This window comes from Taeniopygia guttata, chromosome 11 (genome assembly GCF_048771995.1).
Source record: "Taeniopygia guttata chromosome 11, bTaeGut7.mat, whole genome shotgun sequence".
NCBI lineage: Eukaryota > Metazoa > Chordata > Aves > Passeriformes > Estrildidae > Taeniopygia > Taeniopygia guttata.
Genome location: NC_133036.1, coordinates 10,536,170 through 10,555,601, shown reverse-complemented (window position 1 = coordinate 10,555,601; position 19,432 = coordinate 10,536,170). Strand labels below are relative to the sequence as shown.

Sequence of the window (19,432 nt, the reverse complement as noted above, 5' to 3'; positions counted from 1 at the left end):
GGGATGGAAAAGCGTGGCAGGATGGGGGCTGGGGGGAGCTGGGAGAGGCAGGATATACACACATACATATATCATATGATATACAGGCTATCACACATACACATACATGTCTGTGTCTCCTGTATATCACATATCCATGTCTGTATATCCTGTATATCCTACATACATGTAGGATATACAGGATATACATGTATGTATATCATACATATGTGTCTGTATATCATACATACGTGTCTGTATATCCTATATATCACACATACATGTCTGTATATCATACATATGTGTCTTTATATCCTGTATATCACACATACATGTCTGTATATCATACATACATATCTGTATATCCTATATATCCTGTACATCACAGATACATGTCTGTGTATCATACATACGTGTCTGTATATCTTATATATCACACATACATGTCTGTATATCATACATACATATGTGTATATCCTATATATCACATTACATGTCTGTGTATCATACATACGTGTCTGTATATCATACATATGTGTCTGTATATCCTGTATATCACACATACATGTCAGTATATCATACATATGTGTCTGTATATCCTGTATATCATACATACATGTTTGTATATCCTGTACATCTTATATATCACACATACAAGTCTGTATATCATACATACACGTGTGCTTACTGTACACACAGACAGGGACCCGCTCTCCCCTGCAGGAACTCTCCTTTACAGAGCGGAGAAGCGCCGCTAGCACCCCTCCCCTGCGGGCACCCCGTGTCACCCGGGGTGTCACCACTGCGGGGTGGCACCTGCCCCCTCCTGCCCCCTTTAGGGGCTCGGGGGCGGTCGGAGACACCCGGGCTGAGAGCGATGTGGGCCCGAGCGGGCACCCAGCGGCTGCCGCGCACCCCGGGGGCGCTGCAGCATCCCCCGCCGCTCCTGCCCTCCTCCTGCCGCTCTCCTCCTCCTCCTCCTCCCCCCGGAACGCAGCCCGGCCCACCGCCGCCGCCGGAACAAAAGGGGCGGCCGAAGGTGGCGGCGTGGCCGCTCCCGCAGCTCCGCCACCATGTCCGCCAGCGGCGGCAGCTCCCCCGGCAATGCCGTGAAGAAGCGGAGCCCCGCCGGCTCGGCCGCCTCGCTGGCGCAGGAGGAGGAGAAGCAGGCGACGGAGAAGATGCTGGAAGGGGCGCAGGAGAACGGCTGTGCCCGCTCGCCATCGCCCTGCGGCTCGGCGGAGGGGGTGACCCTGAAGCGGAACATCACCCTGCTGAACGGCGTGGCCATCATCGTGGGCACCATCATCGGCTCCGGCATCTTCGTCACCCCCACGGGCGTGCTGCGGGAGGCCGGCTCGCCGGGGCTGTCGCTCGTGGTCTGGGCCGTGTGCGGCGCCTTCTCCATCGTGGGCGCGCTGTGCTACGCCGAGCTCGGCACCACCATCACCAAGTCCGGCGGGGACTACGCCTACATGCTGGAGGTGTACGGCTCCCTGCCCGCCTTCCTCAAGCTCTGGATAGAGCTGCTCATCATCCGGCCTTCCTCGCAGTACATCGTGGCTCTGGTGTTCGCCACCTACCTGCTCAAGCCCATCTTCCCCACCTGCCCCGTGCCCGACGAGGCTGCCAAGCTGGTGGCTTGTCTGTGTGTCCGTAAGTAGCCGCTCGTGGCGTTCCGCTGACGGGCAGGAGGGTTAGATGGCATTTAGGGAAGGAATTCCTGCCTGGGAAGGTGGGGAGGTCCTGGCATATGGTGCTCAGAGAAGCTGTGGCTGCCCCTGGATCCCTGAAATGTCCAGGTTGGAGCATCCTGGTCTAGTGGAAGGTGTCCCTGCCCCTGGGACGGGATGACCTTTAAATTCCCTTCCCACCCAAACCATTCTATGATTCAGTGACCCTCTGCAGGTCCCTGCTGTCCTGCTCCACGTGGTTCCTCACTCCCCATCACCTTCCCCTAAAGATCTGCACCATCTCTCCTGTGCTACGCTGGCTGCATCCTAGGGGTTTTTTGGCTACTTTGAATACCCACAGCAGAAAATGTGGCCCCACCCGTAATAAATTGAGCACAAAATTTCCCAAATGCCAGCTGTGGGCTAGTGAGGCTCTCTGATTCCCAAGCAGCGTGTGATAAATGCAGCGTGCGTTTTTCCTGGCGGCTGGAATAGGATTTCTGCTGCTTTCCCACAGGACCGAGCCCGGGCAGGGTAAAAACCCCCTTGTCCCCAGTCTCTGCAGGGCCGTGCGGACGTTGGTGTGTAGCTTTGGGTGAGGATAACAATTATCTGTCACCAGCAACTGGTGCTGAACACGCCCTGCGCTGCTTTCAGCACCAGCTGTGAGAGGGGATATTTCCCGGCCGTGTGTGCGCTGATACCGCGATCAAAACCTGCTTTTGTGGGGTTTGTTTTTGCCAGCAGACGTTGTGTCTGTCTCTGGGGCAGTGCCTTGCAGAGAAGTTCAGTCACAGTGGGATGAATTCAGCGCCAGTGGTGCCCACCTGGGCACGCAGAGCCCTGCCAGGGCACACGGATCTCTCCTGATGCACTTTTTATCTCCTCTCTGCTCTTTTGGGGTCTGCGGTTTTGCCATTCAAATCCTATTTGCTGTTCCTCTGGTGACTGCAAAGTCACCCCATCCAAATTCCCAATCCTTTAAATACATCGCCATGCCTTGCCTCTTCCCTCCTCATTTCCCATTCAATCTGTTCTGCTCCACTGGAATTTAATGCCTTTATAAAGATGTTTATTGGAAGAAGATCTAATTTTTGTGAGGGCTTTATAAATCATTTATCCACTGTACAAAATCACAGCCAGGTGATCTCTGTATTTTTGCATTTTGAGTGATGAGGAGGAAGCTGCTCGTTGGTGTTGCCCTTTCCTAGGATTGTGTGAGATTCCTTCCCGCTCCGGGGATCTCGGGCATCCCAAACCTGCGGCACGTAGTCGTTATGGGAAGATAAATTGTCTGGAAATGTCTCAGAGCCAGCCTGACCCGGGCTTTGGGAGGTAAATTATATGGCTAATGATAGGACTGATAACAGGCATGGCAGGATGTTGTGCTTTCTTCAGGCAAGATTGAAACTTCTCAGTCCTCCGCTGAATTTTTAGGAATATAAAGGTACCTGGGCAATCATGTGGATTTCCATCCAAGTTTTTTACAGTGTGGAGGGCGTTTATTAGGGAAATGTAATCATTTAACTAAGAGAGCTGTAAGCTGGTCAGGGAATAGTCCTGCTGCTGGTGTGTTGCCCTTTGGAAATTTGATTTTCGAGCTTTGCTGCTGGTCTGCACTGTGGTTTCCTCAGAGACACAGGGAGAGGGGCAGGGGTGCACGTTGCATTTGTGTTTCTTGCTGGAAAACCAGGGAATTAGGATATAATTGAAGGTTTTCTTGCTGCCTTACAGCAAAGTTTTGCCGTGCGAGCACAGATGGAGCTGGCAAAGCCTTTAAGGATGTGTTACTAACCACAAATGACTTTTCATCTTCAAGATTATTCCCAAAACGGGTCTCTGTTCTGTTTTATTGCTCAAAGCTCAGGGCAGGGTTAAACAGACCTGCCCATGCTGGGATCTGTTCACTGGTGGGGGAATTTGCAGCACGAAACTCCTTGGAGCCAGCTCTTGTTCCTGTTTATGCTCCTGCAGGAAAAGTCTCCAGCCTTCCTTTGGTAGCAATTAGGATTTCCCTGCGGCAAAATTTGTTCTTGAACCTTTCTCCTGAACTGCCAAGGGAAGGCTTTGGAGTTCTCCAAATCTGCATCATCCCCATGTGTTTCTCCTTTAACTTCTGTTCCCCCTTGCACCGCTGGCTCTTGGTTTGTTTATGCTTTGGGTTAAGTTTGGGGTTGTCTCCTTTGCTCCAAGAGGTTTGTTCATCCTGCAGGGCAGCTTTTGGCAACTTCGATTTTTGGAACTTTGAATTTTGGAATCAGCTTTTCATCTCCCCAGTGCCAAAACCACACCATGACCCAGGAACAATAAATGAAATAAATCTGCTCCAGGGGCTCAGCCACACAACACTTGTAGGACTCACAAACAGCTTTGTTCAAGCAGAAACTGCCCAGAGAGAGACTTTTTAGTCTTTTCAAAAGCTCTGGAGTAGGAAAAAATGACCTATTTGTGCACAGGCTGTAGCACATACATGAATGAGTTACCTCAAAATGGGGGAGAGCAGCTTGGGAAGCAGCAGAGGAATTTGGGACCTGGGGCTGGAGCACAGTAGCCAAAATCCAGCCTTGCAGAACAGTCCCAGCTCTATTCCTCACAAGTTTGTATCTCCACACAAAATGCACTTGGCTGCACACTTTGTAGTAAGAGGAGGAATAACTAAAGTTATTTGTTTCCACTTTGCTGCTGTTGAAGGGTTGAATAAATCATGTGTTGTTCAGAATTTGCCACCGTGAACTTCAGAGAGTGAATTAATGCATTAAGAAAATCTAAATCACAGGCTTGAGTGAAAGGAAAAAATGCTTGGAAGAGGGAATTTTTTGAAGGTGCTGAGGAAAACAAGGTGGGTGGTAAGAAGAATTTACCTACAAATAGGTATTTTCTGCCCTGGAGATTGTAATCTACACGCAGCTGGTATGCAGGACTTCTTTCTTGGGCACCGGGAGTGCCTCTGGTGTTTGCCACAAATGAAAGCTGGGAATCCACTCCAGGGAATTCTTACTGGAGCAGGAGGGGTCAGGCTGTTCATCCTTAGCCTGGCTCATTTCACGTTCCCCAAAAATTTGGCTGAAGACTTTCCAGGCTGCAGGTTACTTGGGTGATTCAGAAGCTTGAGCATCTCTTTTATCTGTGAGATTAGATTGTTGATGCTTTAAAACTCGTAACACAAAATCCATCCATGTTTGGTACACAAAAATTGGAAGTTCAGGAAACGGAGCTTGTGCATTTGTGTGAAAACACAGGAATAATTTGAATTCTCTCACTTCTGAGCTCATCTAATCCGGTTTTACCCCTTCTGTAGCGGGTGGAGGGACAATTGTTAGGTGCTGAATTTGCATATTTGATATGTTACAATGTCAATATTGAACATGGCAAAGAATTAAACCTTGGATCCTGTGCTCTGTGTCAGGTGTGAGTGGCTCAGGTTTTCTTTCCATCCTGCTGCCACTTCTGTGAACATTTATTCAATTCAAGCTGATAAATCCTAACAAAAATCAATAAAAATCACCAGTACACTCTGTGTGTTCCAGAGAGGGCTCAGGGACGGAAAGTGTTAAACTGATTTATTAATGATGCTGTGGATATTCCTCATTTCCCACTGTTAATTTGCAGATTTCCTGCTTGCACCTTCCCAGGTCTGGGTTGTGGTGCACTGAATTCATTCCCTGTGGATCAGGGAGACAGGAATGAAGCTGTTGCCAGCCCTGAGCTGGTTCTTGGTGTTCCACAAGTTGCCTGAGCTGTTCATCCCACACATCCTCACACCCTGAGAGCCACACACAGCTTCTAGAATTCCCTGATTTCCTGACAAAAAAAATCTGCTCCACTGTGGAAAACTGGGATTGGACGCGAAAATTAATCCTTGTGGATCCTTTCCAGCTCAGGATATTCTGTTGTTTTAATTTTGTTCTTGCTCCTCAGTGTCAGAGGAGTTTGACGTTTGCTTCTGAATTCGTGTCTCACTTGTTAATTAGATATGCAAATCTGGCAGGAACAACCCCAGCATGGCAATATCAAAGCCAGGGAATTTTAATCTTCCTCAAAATTTATCTAAATTTCCTTCACTGCTTCCGAGTTCTGCTGTTGGGCAGTCCTCCTGCAGGGCTGGAATTCCAGGGAATGCTGCTGAGCTCCTCATTTGTCTCTTGTGTTTTGAGCAGCCAGAGAGTGAAAGGATGAGGAGAAACCAGTGCAGAGGTCAGGCAGGTCTGAGAGCTGTGAAAGTGCCTGACACTCCTGAGAGAAGGAATCCAAGCAAGAGCAGCTGCCAGGTTGTCCAGAAGGGAATATCCAGTGTCAGCATTCCACCCAGAAATCACAGATCCTGGGGGAAGCAGCAGTGTCTTCACTTGACTCAAGGTTTTGCTGCCAGGCTCAGCTCTCTCACAGATGTGTGGATTTTCACCTCATCAGGTATTAAATGGTGAGAAGCAAACACAAAACACACTCAGGGCCTGTCTGCCTGAGATGGGTTCATTCTGCAGCATTGCTGCTTTTAATTAATCGGCCATGACAAGCTGGCTGTGAAGCTTTGAAGATTTCTTTTTCCTCCTCCAGAAGGGTGGATTAAGGGACTAAAGCTCCATCAGCAAATTGCCCTTGTTGGAGTGGAGTGGAAGGAAGGAAGGGGTCTGTGGAATCCCTGCTGGATGGCAGAGGCTGCAAGGCTGAGGTTGCTTTTTTAATCTGTGTTTAATTAGAGCAGCATTAATGAAAACAGGCTCTGACACTCGCAGGACTCTCCAGAAATCAGTGAGGGCTTGGAGGGCTCTTGAAACACACAGGGAGCAGCCAGTGCAATTCCAGCACCCCTCTCCTGGCTCTCACAACAATTATCCCATTAAATGTTACTGTGTTTGAATGATTTATGTTATCACTGAGATCATTCAGGGTATTTCTCCTCTGGCATGAGCAAATTGGGAAGGTTTTTGTGGAAAACCCCTCCAGGGTCAGCTTCATTTAAAGCAGCATTGCTTTTTTAGAGTATCCCAAGAGTTCCATAGTCCCAGGGTCAGGTGTGGCCACAGGTCCAGTCCAAGAGATGGGAAATTAAGTTTTTCCAGCCAGGATGCAGAGCTGAATTCTGTGCACATAAAATATCAGCAGGTGCTGCTCCCTGTTGGGAAGATGCTTCTGTGAGGTGAGCATGGAGTTAGTCTGGGATGGGTAATTTGCTGGGAATGGGAGAAATAGGGAGAAAGAGCTTTTCCATATCTTTTCTCCCTGTATTTTGTTTGTTTTCCTGAGGTAAAGTGTCCTGTTGGTGGAAATGCTGTGTCATGTCCTCTGGAAACCTTGACAGTAAATCACAACCTTCTTCCTAAGGAGCCAAAATAGCAATTCCTGCCTGTAGATAGGAGCCACCTCTCCCAACACTAAGGAATTCTTTGGAGTTTTCCTGTGTCAATGTCCTACTGTTATTATGGGATAGGGGCTTTGACCTGTTCAGGGTGCCTGGGGTTGTTTGTTGGGACATCCAGAGCTCTTGGCCTCAGGTAGATTTGGAGACATCACATTTTTAAACTCCTTGGTAGGGCAAGTTTGCCTTCTCCTTTGTTGATGCACCCATTCCCTGATTGCTCTTTTGGGGAGAGGAATAAAAATGGAACTGAAAAGCATTGCCAGGGATGTTGATTATTATCAGTAGATTTTAATACAGACACTTTGGGTCTGAGCTTTCCAACAGCCTCATGTGCCCCCAGGCCTTCCCCTTTCCCAGACTGACTGCCCTGGGTGTTAAGTTTCTCCAGAGTTTTTTGTCCTTGCGGAAATATTTAGTTTTTCCTCTGCTTCTTCCCTTCCCCACCTTACAGGGCACAAATTCTTCAGTCAATATTTGCCAAGCTGAAATATTCCAAAGCATTTTCTGCCTCTGACCTTGCCTGTCCCATGCTGGAATGTGCAGTTGGAAAGTCACCACAGATTTTTGGGGGACACTGTGGCATCCCAGCCACTGAAATATAAAGTTGGTGGGATGTTTTTGCCTTGGTGAATTGATTTTCCCATGGGTTTAATCCACTCTGGTTAGTATAACTTATTTTTTTCTTTGTCCTGTGTGGATTAACTGTCACCTGCACTTCATGTGGAGTGCAGCCTTTGCTGTAGGATGGAGAAGGAAAGGAGCTGGAGCTGTTCTGGGAGTAATTGTGAGGGAAAATCAACATCACCCAGTGGCAGATGGTAAATGGGAGCATCATCTTACAGTGGCAAGGGCCAGGCACTTTGGAAATGTGAGTTACAGAGTCATGCATGATGGAACAGTTCACAGTCCTTGTTTTCCTGGCAGGGAAGCTGATGGAGGGGATTTCTCTTTATTTCCCCTTCAATTTCCCTTTATTTTCCAGAACTTCCCAACCTGCTCTGTTATCACTGAGTACTGTGATACCACACACAGGAATCCCATGGGAACTAAGAGCAAGTTAATGAGTTTAGTCACTTAAAGGCAGTTACTTCCACACTTTTATCCATGTTCCAGAGGTGTACGTGGAATCACACTGCCAGCACCACAGGTCGGGCCCAGGAGGTGAAATTAGGGACAAAAGGGACATTGTGCAAGTGTGTGTGACTCCACAGGCAGCTGTGCCAGTACGTCAGGAATTCATTCCTGTGCTCATTCCAGAAATTTCACCTGCAATGCTGCTGAGGAGGATCTTGGGCTGAGCAAGCTCCTGTCACCCCCAGGCAGTTCCAGGTGGGAATTGGATCTGTGTCCATCTCTGTTATCCTGGGAAAGCTGCAGCTGTGCCTGTTGGACAGGAATGCTGCCAAGGCTGTTGCATCAGAAGTGGCAGGCCAGGTTCAGCTGTGTCCAGCTCCATTCCCGTGTTTGCACAGCCTCACTCTCCCCATGCTGCCTTTCCCCAGACACACAGGAGCTGTTGTTGTTCCATGCTTTTATCACCTAGGTGGGATTGATCCATTTATCTGTCTGCAGTTTTTCCTGTTGTCCTCTAGGAGTTGTGTCTGGGCAAGAGCTTGGGAGGCGACTTCAAAGGGATACAGCCATAAAATGGGAATTGTGGGTAAAGTCCTGGGTCTGGTGTCACATTAATCAGTTTGTCCTTGTTCCTATCAGGAATGGGCAATTCCTTGGCTGTGCAGGTGGGTGCCAGTGGAGCAGGTTCAGTGAGATGCCTGAAGCCAGCAGGGACTGCAGGACAGAGGAAATATTGAAGCCAGACCTGCTGGTGCATTTAGAAACTCTAATTTCATTCTGTGGTTTGAATTGCCTTGGAATGAGACTGGGCTGGAGGGTGAAGGGATGAACACCTGGAGAATAAAATCCAGGATCTCTCCTGCTAGAGTCATGAGTAACAAAGAACCCAAGCTAGATTAGGTGTAGGGAAACTTTTGTTATTGTGAGGGTGGTGAGGCCCTGGCACAGGTGCCCAGAGCAGCTGTGGCTGCCCCTGGATCCCTGGAAATGCCCAAGGTCAGGCTGGAATGGACTTGGAGCAACCTGGGTGTCCCTGCCCATGGGATTGGAACAAGAGGAGCTGTAAAGTTCTTTCCAACCCAAACCAATCTGGGATTCTCTGAAAAGTCACTCCCTGTCCATCTGCCATCCCTTCAGCTTTCTAACACTTATTATCCCAATTATGTAAAGATTTGGAGAGGGGCTGCTGGCTCAGCCAGGCGTGGCACGTCAGGTTGGACTGAAATCCTTGTTCCTCGAATGATTCCTGAGCACAGCCCTGATGGGTCACTCCAAAGCTCTGCCTGGCTGCTGGCTGACAGGGCTGGAGCCTTAGGAAAACACTGCAGGAATGAGGGCAGCACAGCCTGCTCTCTGTATCAGTGCCCTGATTTATGGTGGAGCTGTGCAGCTTTGCTGTGTTTCTCCTGGAGCGATTCAGCCGAGGTGAGGGAGTGCTGCCAGGAGGATCCCACAGCCCCTGCCTGCCAGGGCAGCATCTGGGATCAAAGCAGTCAAACTGGCTGCCCTAAGAAATCCCAGCCTCCTGAGAAGCTCAGCAGCCACTGGAATTTGTCCTGGAGTTTTGTGGAAAAGCTTCCATCCTGTTTGATGTCTGTAGGATTCTTCCTGATGGGCGAGACTGGGGGATTCTTGGCCATTCCTGTGTTGGAGGTATTGAAGTGGGGTAACTCCACTGTGCTCATTTTGGAAAGACAAATACCATTGTAAAGGGGAAAAATAAAGCGGAGGAAATGCGACTGGAATAGCTCTGACTGGTGACCACAGCAGAAACTTACAGTCCTGTTTACTCTCTGATCCCAAAGTGTTTTCTCATTTTTAGGGAGTCTGTTTATCTGGCATTGATAGGGCTTTGGGCTGAACACGGACACTTGGACTGTGTAGGAAACTTTTGCCTTTAATTTTCACCACCACCCTCCAGGGGACTCTACAGAACCAGAGCAGGGAAAACCTGCAGCCCCTAAAAATCAGTGTTGAAGTGGGGGTGAAGCAGTTGCTGCCACAGACACAGAATGCCTAAATGGGGCAGGGAATGTCACTGTCACACCTCTCAGGGCTGTCCTCACCACAGCAGCAGCAGCATGCTTCTATTTGGGTGAGCTCATCCTCTAAATATCCCTCTGTAAATAAGGGCAGATTTATTTTTGTCGTCATTGCTGGTCAGAGGGAATCCTGCTCCAGAGCTCTCTGCCCTGAGGATTCACTGGAGGTGCTTTCACTGGCTGAGTTGGGACTTTCGCTGGGTGACATTCCCTGTGTTTCCTTGTCCCCTGTAGCACTGTAAGGTCACTTGGTTAAGCTGTGCTTCCTCCTCGCTGCTATCTGACCGTGGCCCTTTGCCCTGTCCCCAGAGGCTGTCCCAGTGTCCCTCTGCGGGGACAGAGCTGTGACCCCACGGGACAGGGCTGCTCCAGGGGCTGGGAGCTCTCCAGACCTGTTCCTGTTCTGTGTGTCCTGGAGGGGCCTGGCACAGGGACAGTGGTGTGGCACATCTGTCACTACAGTCACTCACCCCTGCTCCTGGCCAGAGCCCAGCTCGTGCTGTCCTGTGACCCCAGCGTGGCTCTGCTTCCCCAAAACCAGCTCGGGGTCATTTCAGTCCCAGCCACACACCCAAAGGGCTCCAAGGGCACGGTACAAAACCCATCTCCAGTCCCTGTTTCCTGCTGCCTGTCACCCCTGTGGGATGGGTTGGATCGTGTGCTTTCCTTCCTGACACATGCAGCTCTCACTTCTCCACGCTTGAGGTGCTCCTGTGTTGGAATGGCAGCAGATCCTGGAGACGGGAGGGTGGGGGAAGGAGCCAGTGATCCTGGGAGCCGTTGGATCCTGGGACACTGGCACAGGCTGCCCCTGGATCCCTGGCAGTGCCCAAGGCCAGCTTGGATGGAGCTTGGAGCAGCCTGGGGTGGTGGAAAGTGTCGCTGCCCTTGGCAGAGGTGGGATTGGATCTGTGAGGTGCTTCCAACCCCACCCACTCTGGGATCAGCTCTGGGCTCTGAGGTGGGTGTGCAGCTCCAGCTCACCCCCTCAGGATTGGGACTGGGATGTTTCGGGCAGCAGCTGCTTGGCTCTGATCAAGAGCTCCTGTGAAAAGGAGCTGCAGGCTCTGGGAAGGAGCTGGGAAAGGATCCTGCAGGGAAAAGCTTCCAGCTCCAGGAGGAGATTTGGGGATCTGCTCCTCCCTGAGCTGCTGGTGAATGCTCGGGCTGGGGACAGCGAGGGGTCACTGGGCTGGACGGAGGGCATGTGGGCACTGTCACCCTCTGTGACATCTGCCTGTGTCCATAACAAGCAGCAGGCTCTGGCGAGGGAGCAGGGCACCAAAATAGTCAGTGATTTGTGAGGGCAGCAAAGCTCTGCCATTATTTGCTCTGCAGCAGGTGAAGCCCAGCCAGGAGCAGAGGCTTTAATCAAGGCCTGGGTCAGGCTGTGCCCTTCCTGGCAGGAATGTCACGCTGGCAGGAGTGGGATGCAGAGGAGCTGGGGGGGAATATGGCAAAAAAAGGTTGGAAGTAAACCCACAGGGCAACTTGTGGGCAGCAGGAGCTTCTTAGCAAGCAAATACTGCTGTAGGGGGCTGCAGTCATTCCTTTTATTTGCAAGCCCTCAGGAATGTTTTCCAATGGAGCAGTGCCATTCCATGTCTGAGGACCACAGGCATTATTCAAAGCACTTGCTGCCAAAATAAAGGGTGCAGTTGAGAAGTGTGAGGCTGCAGAGCTCTCAGTGAGTTTCTCTTCTGGGAAGAGGCTCTGGTTGGTTGTTGTAGCAAAGGGGAATCACTCACTGGTTTGGGTTGGAAGGACCTTGGAGAACATCTCATTCCATCCCCTGCCATGGCAGGGACACCTCAGAGTGCTCCAGGTCCCATCCAAGCTGGCGTTGGACACTCCCAGGGATGCAGGGGCAGCCTGGGCATCTGTGCCAGGGCCTGCTGAGCCTCGCAGGGAGGAATTCCTTCCATACATCCCACCTAAAGATTCACTGTGATTTTTGGTGCATTTGACATGTCTCCTGGGTGCTGACCTTGTCCCTTTGTGTCCCCTCAGTGCTGCTGACAGCTGTGAACTGCTACAGTGTCAAAGCTGCCACCCGTGTGCAGGACGCCTTTGCTGCTGCCAAGCTGCTGGCGCTGGCTCTCATCATCATCCTGGGCTTCGTGCAGCTGGCCAAGGGTGAGTTCTGTTCCTTGTTCTCTTTCTGGGGCTCTGCAGGTGAAGCAGGGTGAGGAGCATAGCCCAGGAGTCCAACCCCAGGTGCTCCAGAGCTTTGCAAACCTCTCCGTTCTCTCAGGTGCTTGGGGGATGTTTCCAGCTTTGCCAAAGGTTGAGGTTTTGTATTTTATTTGTGGGGTTTTATGTTTTATGTGCCAGGCTTGATTTCATGCTCCTGAAACCCCTTACAGTCTTTCCCACTTCCACAGAGACTGTGGCTTCTCCCTCTGGGATTGCAGGGAGTGAAAACGTTGGTGCTGCTGCACTGGGAAATCTCTTTGTAACATTTTGCTCACAGAGAATTATCTGCATGTGCAAACCACTCCCAGTCATCTTAATCCTTCCACAAACTCCCCCTGCACATTTCCCTTCATCCTGGTCCAGGTGTGCAGTGGCTCAGGCCAGCTCTGGGTCACCCAGGGACACCGAGGAACAGAGAGACTGGAGCTCTCAGCTGGCACCTGGAAAAGGACACAAAAATGGGAAAATAAAGCAGATTTTCTGGTGGTTCTGCTGGTTTGCTTCATGCACCCATAAAATCCTCTCAAAGCAGGGAAATGGTTTGTTCCAAACCCATCTGAGTTTGTTCCAAACGCAGTTAACTCACAGTTAAACCAAAGTGTGGCTTTTTGGTGCAAGTTTTGTGGGAATAAATGTGTCTTGGGGAACAGTCCTGTCCTTATTTGTAAAAAGGGGATAAGATCTCCAGGGAATCATGTCCCTGCACAGGGGTGTGTCTGTGTGTGCCCGTGGGTCTCTAATTCCTGTCTCAGCTCTGGGAGCCAGTGCTGTCTTTGCAGAATTTCTTGCTTTGTCAGAGGTTTTATTTTCTTCCAGCTCAGTGCAGACACTCAACAGGGACATTGTTTGAGGCTTATCACAAAACACACCTCCTCTCTCTGCCCAGCTCCCCAGCCTGCTCTGCTGGACCTTCTTATCCTCTCCCAGGAGGAAAAGGATAAATAATGATAAATCTCTTTTAGTTGGTTAACATTTTACCATGAAGATTTTTACAACTGGGCTTTGTTTGCAGATAGAATCTTAATTTGCATCTTCAGAATGTGCTGTTCTTTTGGCCTTTCTGGGGAGGCTGAGCTACTTTCTGCCCTCAATGGAAATCCATGAAATTTTCCTTGTTTTCTGTCTAAACTAGACGAGATTTCTGCCCTGTTAAAATAAAACCCCCCTTCCCCTCATGTGTCCCAGGAGTTGTTTTACTTCCTTTGAAGTTTGTTGCAGTTTCAGGTGGTTGTGGCTGTGCAGACCTTGCAGGGCAGAGAATTCCCTGTGATTTATTTTCCTGCTGATCAAAAGCAATTCCTGGACAGTGACACCTGTAAGCAAAGACTTTTCTCCCTGTCTGAGCAGCCAACCCTCAAACCAGACTGGATCAGAGTGGGATCCTTGGGATCCACAGGAGATCCTGGTTCCAGATTTGTCCCAGGTGACCATTCCTGCTTGTCCAGAATCCCACAGCTGGGATTCTGCCTGGGCTCCATCATGGATTTTATTAATCTCCTTAGGGAGCTTCCAGGCTCTCTGCTAAATCCTTAAGAATGTGCAAGCTCCTTTCCTGTCCCTTCCTCAGCTCCCACCTGCAGTTTGCACCTTGCTCCATTTTCCTTTCAATCATTCCAGGTCACTCTGTGCTTTTAGCAGGGATACAGCAAGAAATGGTCTTTTTTCTTCATTTTTTTATTCAAAAAAAGCACAAAAATTCTCGTTTTCAGTGACAATGGGAGAGTACTGCCCTGTCCTCCAGCTTTGTCCCACATTTCCACACCCTGTGCCTGTTCCAGTGTTGGTTTTTTGGATAAAGAGGGCTCTTCCCACCAGCAGCGGAGCCCATCCAAGCTGGCAGCAGTTTTGGGGTGAGACCTACACCCAGCTGGTTGTCAGGGGGAATGGGGTTGTGTGTTCCCAGGATGTTCTGGACAATGAACTGGTTTTACTGGTCCCTGTCCTACTGCTGGTTTGTGTTCCCAGTATCCATAAACAGCCCAGAGGAGCAACACCACATTTTTTTCTGCTGAAATGTGGAAATTTCTGTGATTTCACAGAAATCTCTCTGTATTAACCTCCCACCTTCAGCTTTTGGCTTTTTCTCTCCTCTCCTTGGCCATTTTCCTGGTTTGCAGAAGAGCAGGGATCTCACAAGGACAAAGACTCTGTGGCAGTTTTGCCCCATAAAAGAACATTTCCCTGTCAGCAGCTGTTTCCCATCACTCCTTCCCTGCCCTCCCCAAAGGGGGAGGCTGGAAGTTGGTTCCCTACTCAGCCTTTCGAGTGCTTGGAGGTTGACTCAGTAGAACTGAGCTGCTTCGGATGCAATTATTTTATTAATCCAAGAATGAAACTTTTAAAAGCCTTTTTGAGGCTGGAAATTTGTGGTTTGAAAAGTCCTTGATTTGGGTATTGGTTTGTAAGATCTTGTGTATGGCCTCCAGATTATAACCTGTAAATAATAGAAATAAATTAATTCAAATTAAATAAATAATAAATCACTTATTTAAATAGCTTACTTATAGAAATAACTTACTTAAATAATAGAAATAACTTAAAACATAGAGAGGATCAGAGTTTTTTCACTCCAGGATGATGAAAACAAGATTTATTTTGGTTCTCTTATTTTACCAGCTCTCTCAATTTACTTTCTATCCAGCTGGGTATTTTTTGTCCATATTCCTCTGCTGAGGAGTGGGATGTCTGAGACCGGATCATAGAGAAGATTTGGACAGCAGGTTTGAGGGATGTTTTTCCCCTGGATGTGACACATAGCTCTGTAGTTATATCCGCACCTTAAAACTTCCTTTAAAAACTGACTGAGGTGTGAAATGGTCAAAAAATCAGGGTATTTCTTGAGGCACACCCTCATGGTTTTTACAGGTGAGGCAGTTCAGGAAAGGTTTTGATGTGAAAAAACTAGAAATAAACGTATCACAGACATGTTTGATGTCTGTTTTTTTCCCGTGGATGATGCCTCAGGGTTTCTGGAATGTTTCTGTGCCCTCAGGCAGCTGGAGCAGGGATGCAGCTCCAGCCCTTGCTGTGATCTCTCACCAGCAGCTCTGCTTAAAAACCTGGAATTGGGCCTTTGGGACTTAAAGAAATAGAATTTAACACTGATTTTATTGAATTGCTTTTATTGGATTTATTGTCCCTTTATTTATTGTCCCTTTTCTTTATCCTGGCTGTAAAATCCCTGCTCTGTGGTGCCTCCAGGAGCTGTTTGGTGGCAGCAGCATTTTTCTCCCTGCCTCCCTCCCTTGGGCTGTCAGGGATGCAGAGCTGCATCTGCCAGAGCAGCACGGGGTCAATTAAGGACAGAGCAGGCAGGTTTCACTCCAGAGCAGAGCTTAGGCTGGACAGGAGATTTGGCTTTAATTTGTGCTTTTTTTTGTTGTTGCTGGTTTTTGTCTTTTTTTTTTTTTTTTGGGGGTTTTTTTTGTTAGTTTTTTTTTTTTCATTTTTTTGGGGTTTGTTTGTTTTGGTTTTTTTGGTTTTTTGTAGAATAATGGAATAATTTGGGTGGGACGGGATCTCTAAGCTCCTCCAGTCCCATCCCTGCCATGGGCAGGGACACTTTTCCCTGTCCCACATTGCTCAAAGCCTGGGAGGAAAGGAAGAGAGACTCAATTTTCCTTCCCTCTCCCTCAGTCACAGGATTCTTCACCCAAAAAAGGCAGGGAAGAAAATGTGGACTGGGAATTACCAGAATAACCCCTAGGGAGAAATACAGTGGCCAAAGGGGTGTTTTGTAGCAAAAGGGATTTGATAAATGAAAGCAGCACCCAGATGTCTCAACCCCACAGTGCCAGACGTTTCCTTGCACCTGGAGTACTAAAAATGGCATTTTAAGAGCCAAGCTCTGCTCACTGAAGGTCTGAATCATCCTTCTGGTACTTTCAGAACCCTCCTAGCAAAGTTCTGGATTTCCAGCCGCAACATCACTTTTTAAACAGCTTTTTACAAGCAATACTGGCAGGGCTAGCTGGGGTTGTGCCCTGGGGCAGACTTGGAGAGGTTCCCAGAGCAGCTGTGGCTGCCCCTGGATCCCTGGAATGTCCCAGGCCAGGCTGGACAGGGCTTGGAGCAATCTGGGACAGTGGAAGGTGTCCCTGCCATGGCAGGAGTGGCACGGGAGGAACTTTGAGGTCCCTGCCCACCCTGAGCATTCCAGGATTCCCTGGTCAGCCAAGGAGCGGTGACAGGAGCCTGGAGCCCACCAGGGATCCTCCCTGGAGCCAAACCCAATGGATGGGGAACATCCTGAGGGCACAGGAGGATGGCAGGGACAACAATTCCTGCTGCTGCTGTCCCCTGGCATCCCGAATAAAGCCTGCCATGCTTTTTATGGAGCTTTGCAGGGAGGCTCCTTCCTCATCCTCCCCTGGCCACAGGGACAGCGAAGCAGGGACAGCTACCACACTGTGCCCCTCTAAATCACAGCAGCCTCCTGCTGCAGATTAATGAGATTAATCAAATTAATCTGATTAATCAGGTGGCAAACGCTTTTCCTGCCTCATTTCCCTGAATTGTCCCTGTTTTTCCTCCTCCTTTGGGGCTCTGGGTACAGCCACCCCATGTGCTGAGGGCCCCCTCTCCCCACAGCCGTGTTGGGGCAAGTTGAAAATATTTAATTATGCTGCACCGCTTTGTGCAGGAGAAGATTGCTGTGCTATTAAAACCAGACTAGACATGACTGGGGAGCAAATGAACATTTTGGAAGGAAGGGCCCGGGCACGCAGCGGCCCAGCCGGGCCCTCCCTCAGGCCTCCCGCAGCAGGGCCCCGCTGCGCCGCCACAATTCCCGGCACAATTCCCGCACTCTTGGCAGCTGCAGGAGCCCAAATGGGCTTTGTGTCACAGCTCGTTACCTTAATTTGGTTAATTGTAGAGCAGAGTGCGGTGGAACAGCCGGTTCAAACCAGGCTAACCAGGCTGGGGCTCTCCGGGCAGTGCCTGGAGCAGGGATGAGCTGGGGATGCCCCAAGGCTGAGCTTGGCAGCCTCACCTGCACATTTGTAACCGTGATTTCAGCCAGACTCAAAAATCCAAAATCCTGCGGCTGGAATTGGCCAGGCTTGGAGGATGGAGTGAGTGCCTGGGAGCTTTTGGAGGTGGTGCAGCACAGCCGCTCTCCCTCCTCCCCCAGCACACCCCAGCTTGGCAAGGTGGGGTTGGATCAAAGCTCCAAATTAGGATCAAACCTAAATAATTTCGGGATTTTTCAGCAAGGCTTGTTGAGGGGATGAGGGGTAAATGGTTTTAAACCAGCAGGTTTAGATGAGATACAAGGAAAAAATCTTTTATGCTGTAGATGGTGAGATACAGGCACTCCTCTGGTTGTTTAATTGTGTCCTGACACGTTGCTAAATCCATTTGACCCTGAGGCACAGAAATGGGAAATTTTTAACAACTCGGGAGGTTTTGGGGAGCTCCAGCTCTCCAAAGGTGAGGTGGGAAGGGCAGTGAGGTGTTGGCTGCCTCAGGAGAAGGAACATTTGGTATGAGAGGGTTTTGCCTGTGACAGACAAGGAGGATTTTGGAAGAGCTGGTGTCCAGCTGTGGACAAGAAATGGAATGGTGTTCGTGCTGCTCAGGAGCATCCTCCTGGGTGATGGTCCATGGATCAGGGTGGGAACACGGAGAGCCTGAAACCCTGGAGAAGAGATATCCTGAGAGCCTCCAGCTCTCCCAGTCCATCCGTGTGCTGCTGCAGTCTCTAATTGCAGGCACTGTGAACAAAATGTGTCTCTTATTCCCATAACAAAAGGCCTGGAAAGAACCAGACTGGTAATTATTCAGGAAGGGCAGAAAATGAGGTGGGGAAAGCTGAGCTTGAGGGATGCAGGGGATCACATTCCACCCCTCCTGCTCAGCCCTTTGATTCACCTGGGCTAAATTGGGATTCTGTGCAGAACCTGCAAGGCAGGAATTGAGGTTAAACTCAGCCTTTTATCAGTCTCTGCATTTCCTGGCTCTCCTGTTGCACTCAGATTTGCTTTTAGAAAAGGATTGGTGCGTTTTGCTGAGGAGGATCAAATAGATCCTGCACATCCCAAGGGAGATGCAGGGAAGACCTTTCTGGTGCAAGGAGCTGCTGGGAAAGAGGTGACTCCAGCAGAGAACAGTTGGGATTGGGATCTGGGCAGGAGGAGCCTTGCACACCTTGGGTTTCCCACTCTGGATGGGTTCCCAGGCTGTGGATGAGCAGCTCACACCCACAGCATCCCCCTGCACATGAGATGGCTCCAGCCAGGGAAAGACAGAGGGATGCTGCTTCCCTGGGCAGCAGAGAGCATTTCCCATGCTGTGATAAGCAATGTCTTTCTACCCTGGTCAGGATTCAACAGGAGGGAGAAAGGAGAAGGGAGCAATGCCCAGGGTGGAAAGGATCAGGATAGAGCTGGAGGGTCAGGGAAGGAGAAGGAAAGAGGAGATGGAGCTCTCCCCCCATGCAGGGCATCTCCAGCTCACTGGCAGAGCTTTGGAGCAGCCCCATCAGTGACAGATGCTCCAGGATGGTGCTGCAGGAAGAATCCTTCTTCCCCAGCACTGGGAAGATGAGTGGGAGCTGTTCCAGGGCCACGTTTGTCACCCAGCCTCTGCAGCAGTGGCACTGGGGAGGGAGAATTTCCAGTGAGGCAAGAAGAGAGGCCATCCAGAGGGAAAATTCCTGCTGCTGGAGCATCCCTGAGCTTTTCCAGCAGCACCTCCTGGGTGCCCAGTGCCGAGGGGTGAAGGGTTAAGCTGTGGGCCCTGCTGACTGCCTTGTGATGTGGTTGCTGGGGGTGATTAGGAGAGCTCCCTGCCCTAAGAGGAATCACATGGGCTCCCCCTGGGTGCAGAGTGCCCCTCTGGATCCCACCACATTCCCTGCACTCTGTCTGGGAGCAGGCTCTGCCATCCCTGTCCCACAGCCAGCCCCTCCATCAAAGACAGGGAACAAAACAACTGCAGAGCATTTGAAAGCAAAATAAATAAACCTGGGGCTGCTCAGGGAGAGCTGCGACCAGAGGCACAATCAAATCTTCTATTTCTGGCGTTTTCTTTCAAAAGCAGATCCACAACAGGAACTTTTGATCATCAGGCCCTAAAGAAGGTGACTTCTGATATCCAAACCCCCA

The 19,432-nt window shown here is 49.8% G+C and overlaps 1 protein-coding gene across 1 annotated transcript in view; it reads left to right on the top strand.

The window, feature by feature from the left end:
• Nucleotides 1-907: 907 nt before the first annotated feature.
• Nucleotides 908-19,432, top strand: part of SLC7A5 (solute carrier family 7 member 5) — a 32,563-nt gene continuing 14,038 nt past the window's right edge. Inside the window, exons 1-2 of the mRNA XM_002194897.7 lie at nt 908-1,635; nt 12,138-12,263. Coding sequence (XP_002194933.4) covers nt 1,053-1,635; nt 12,138-12,263 — 709 coding nt within the window. The 5' untranslated portion in view covers nt 908-1,052. The remainder of the gene's footprint in view (nt 1,636-12,137; nt 12,264-19,432) is intronic.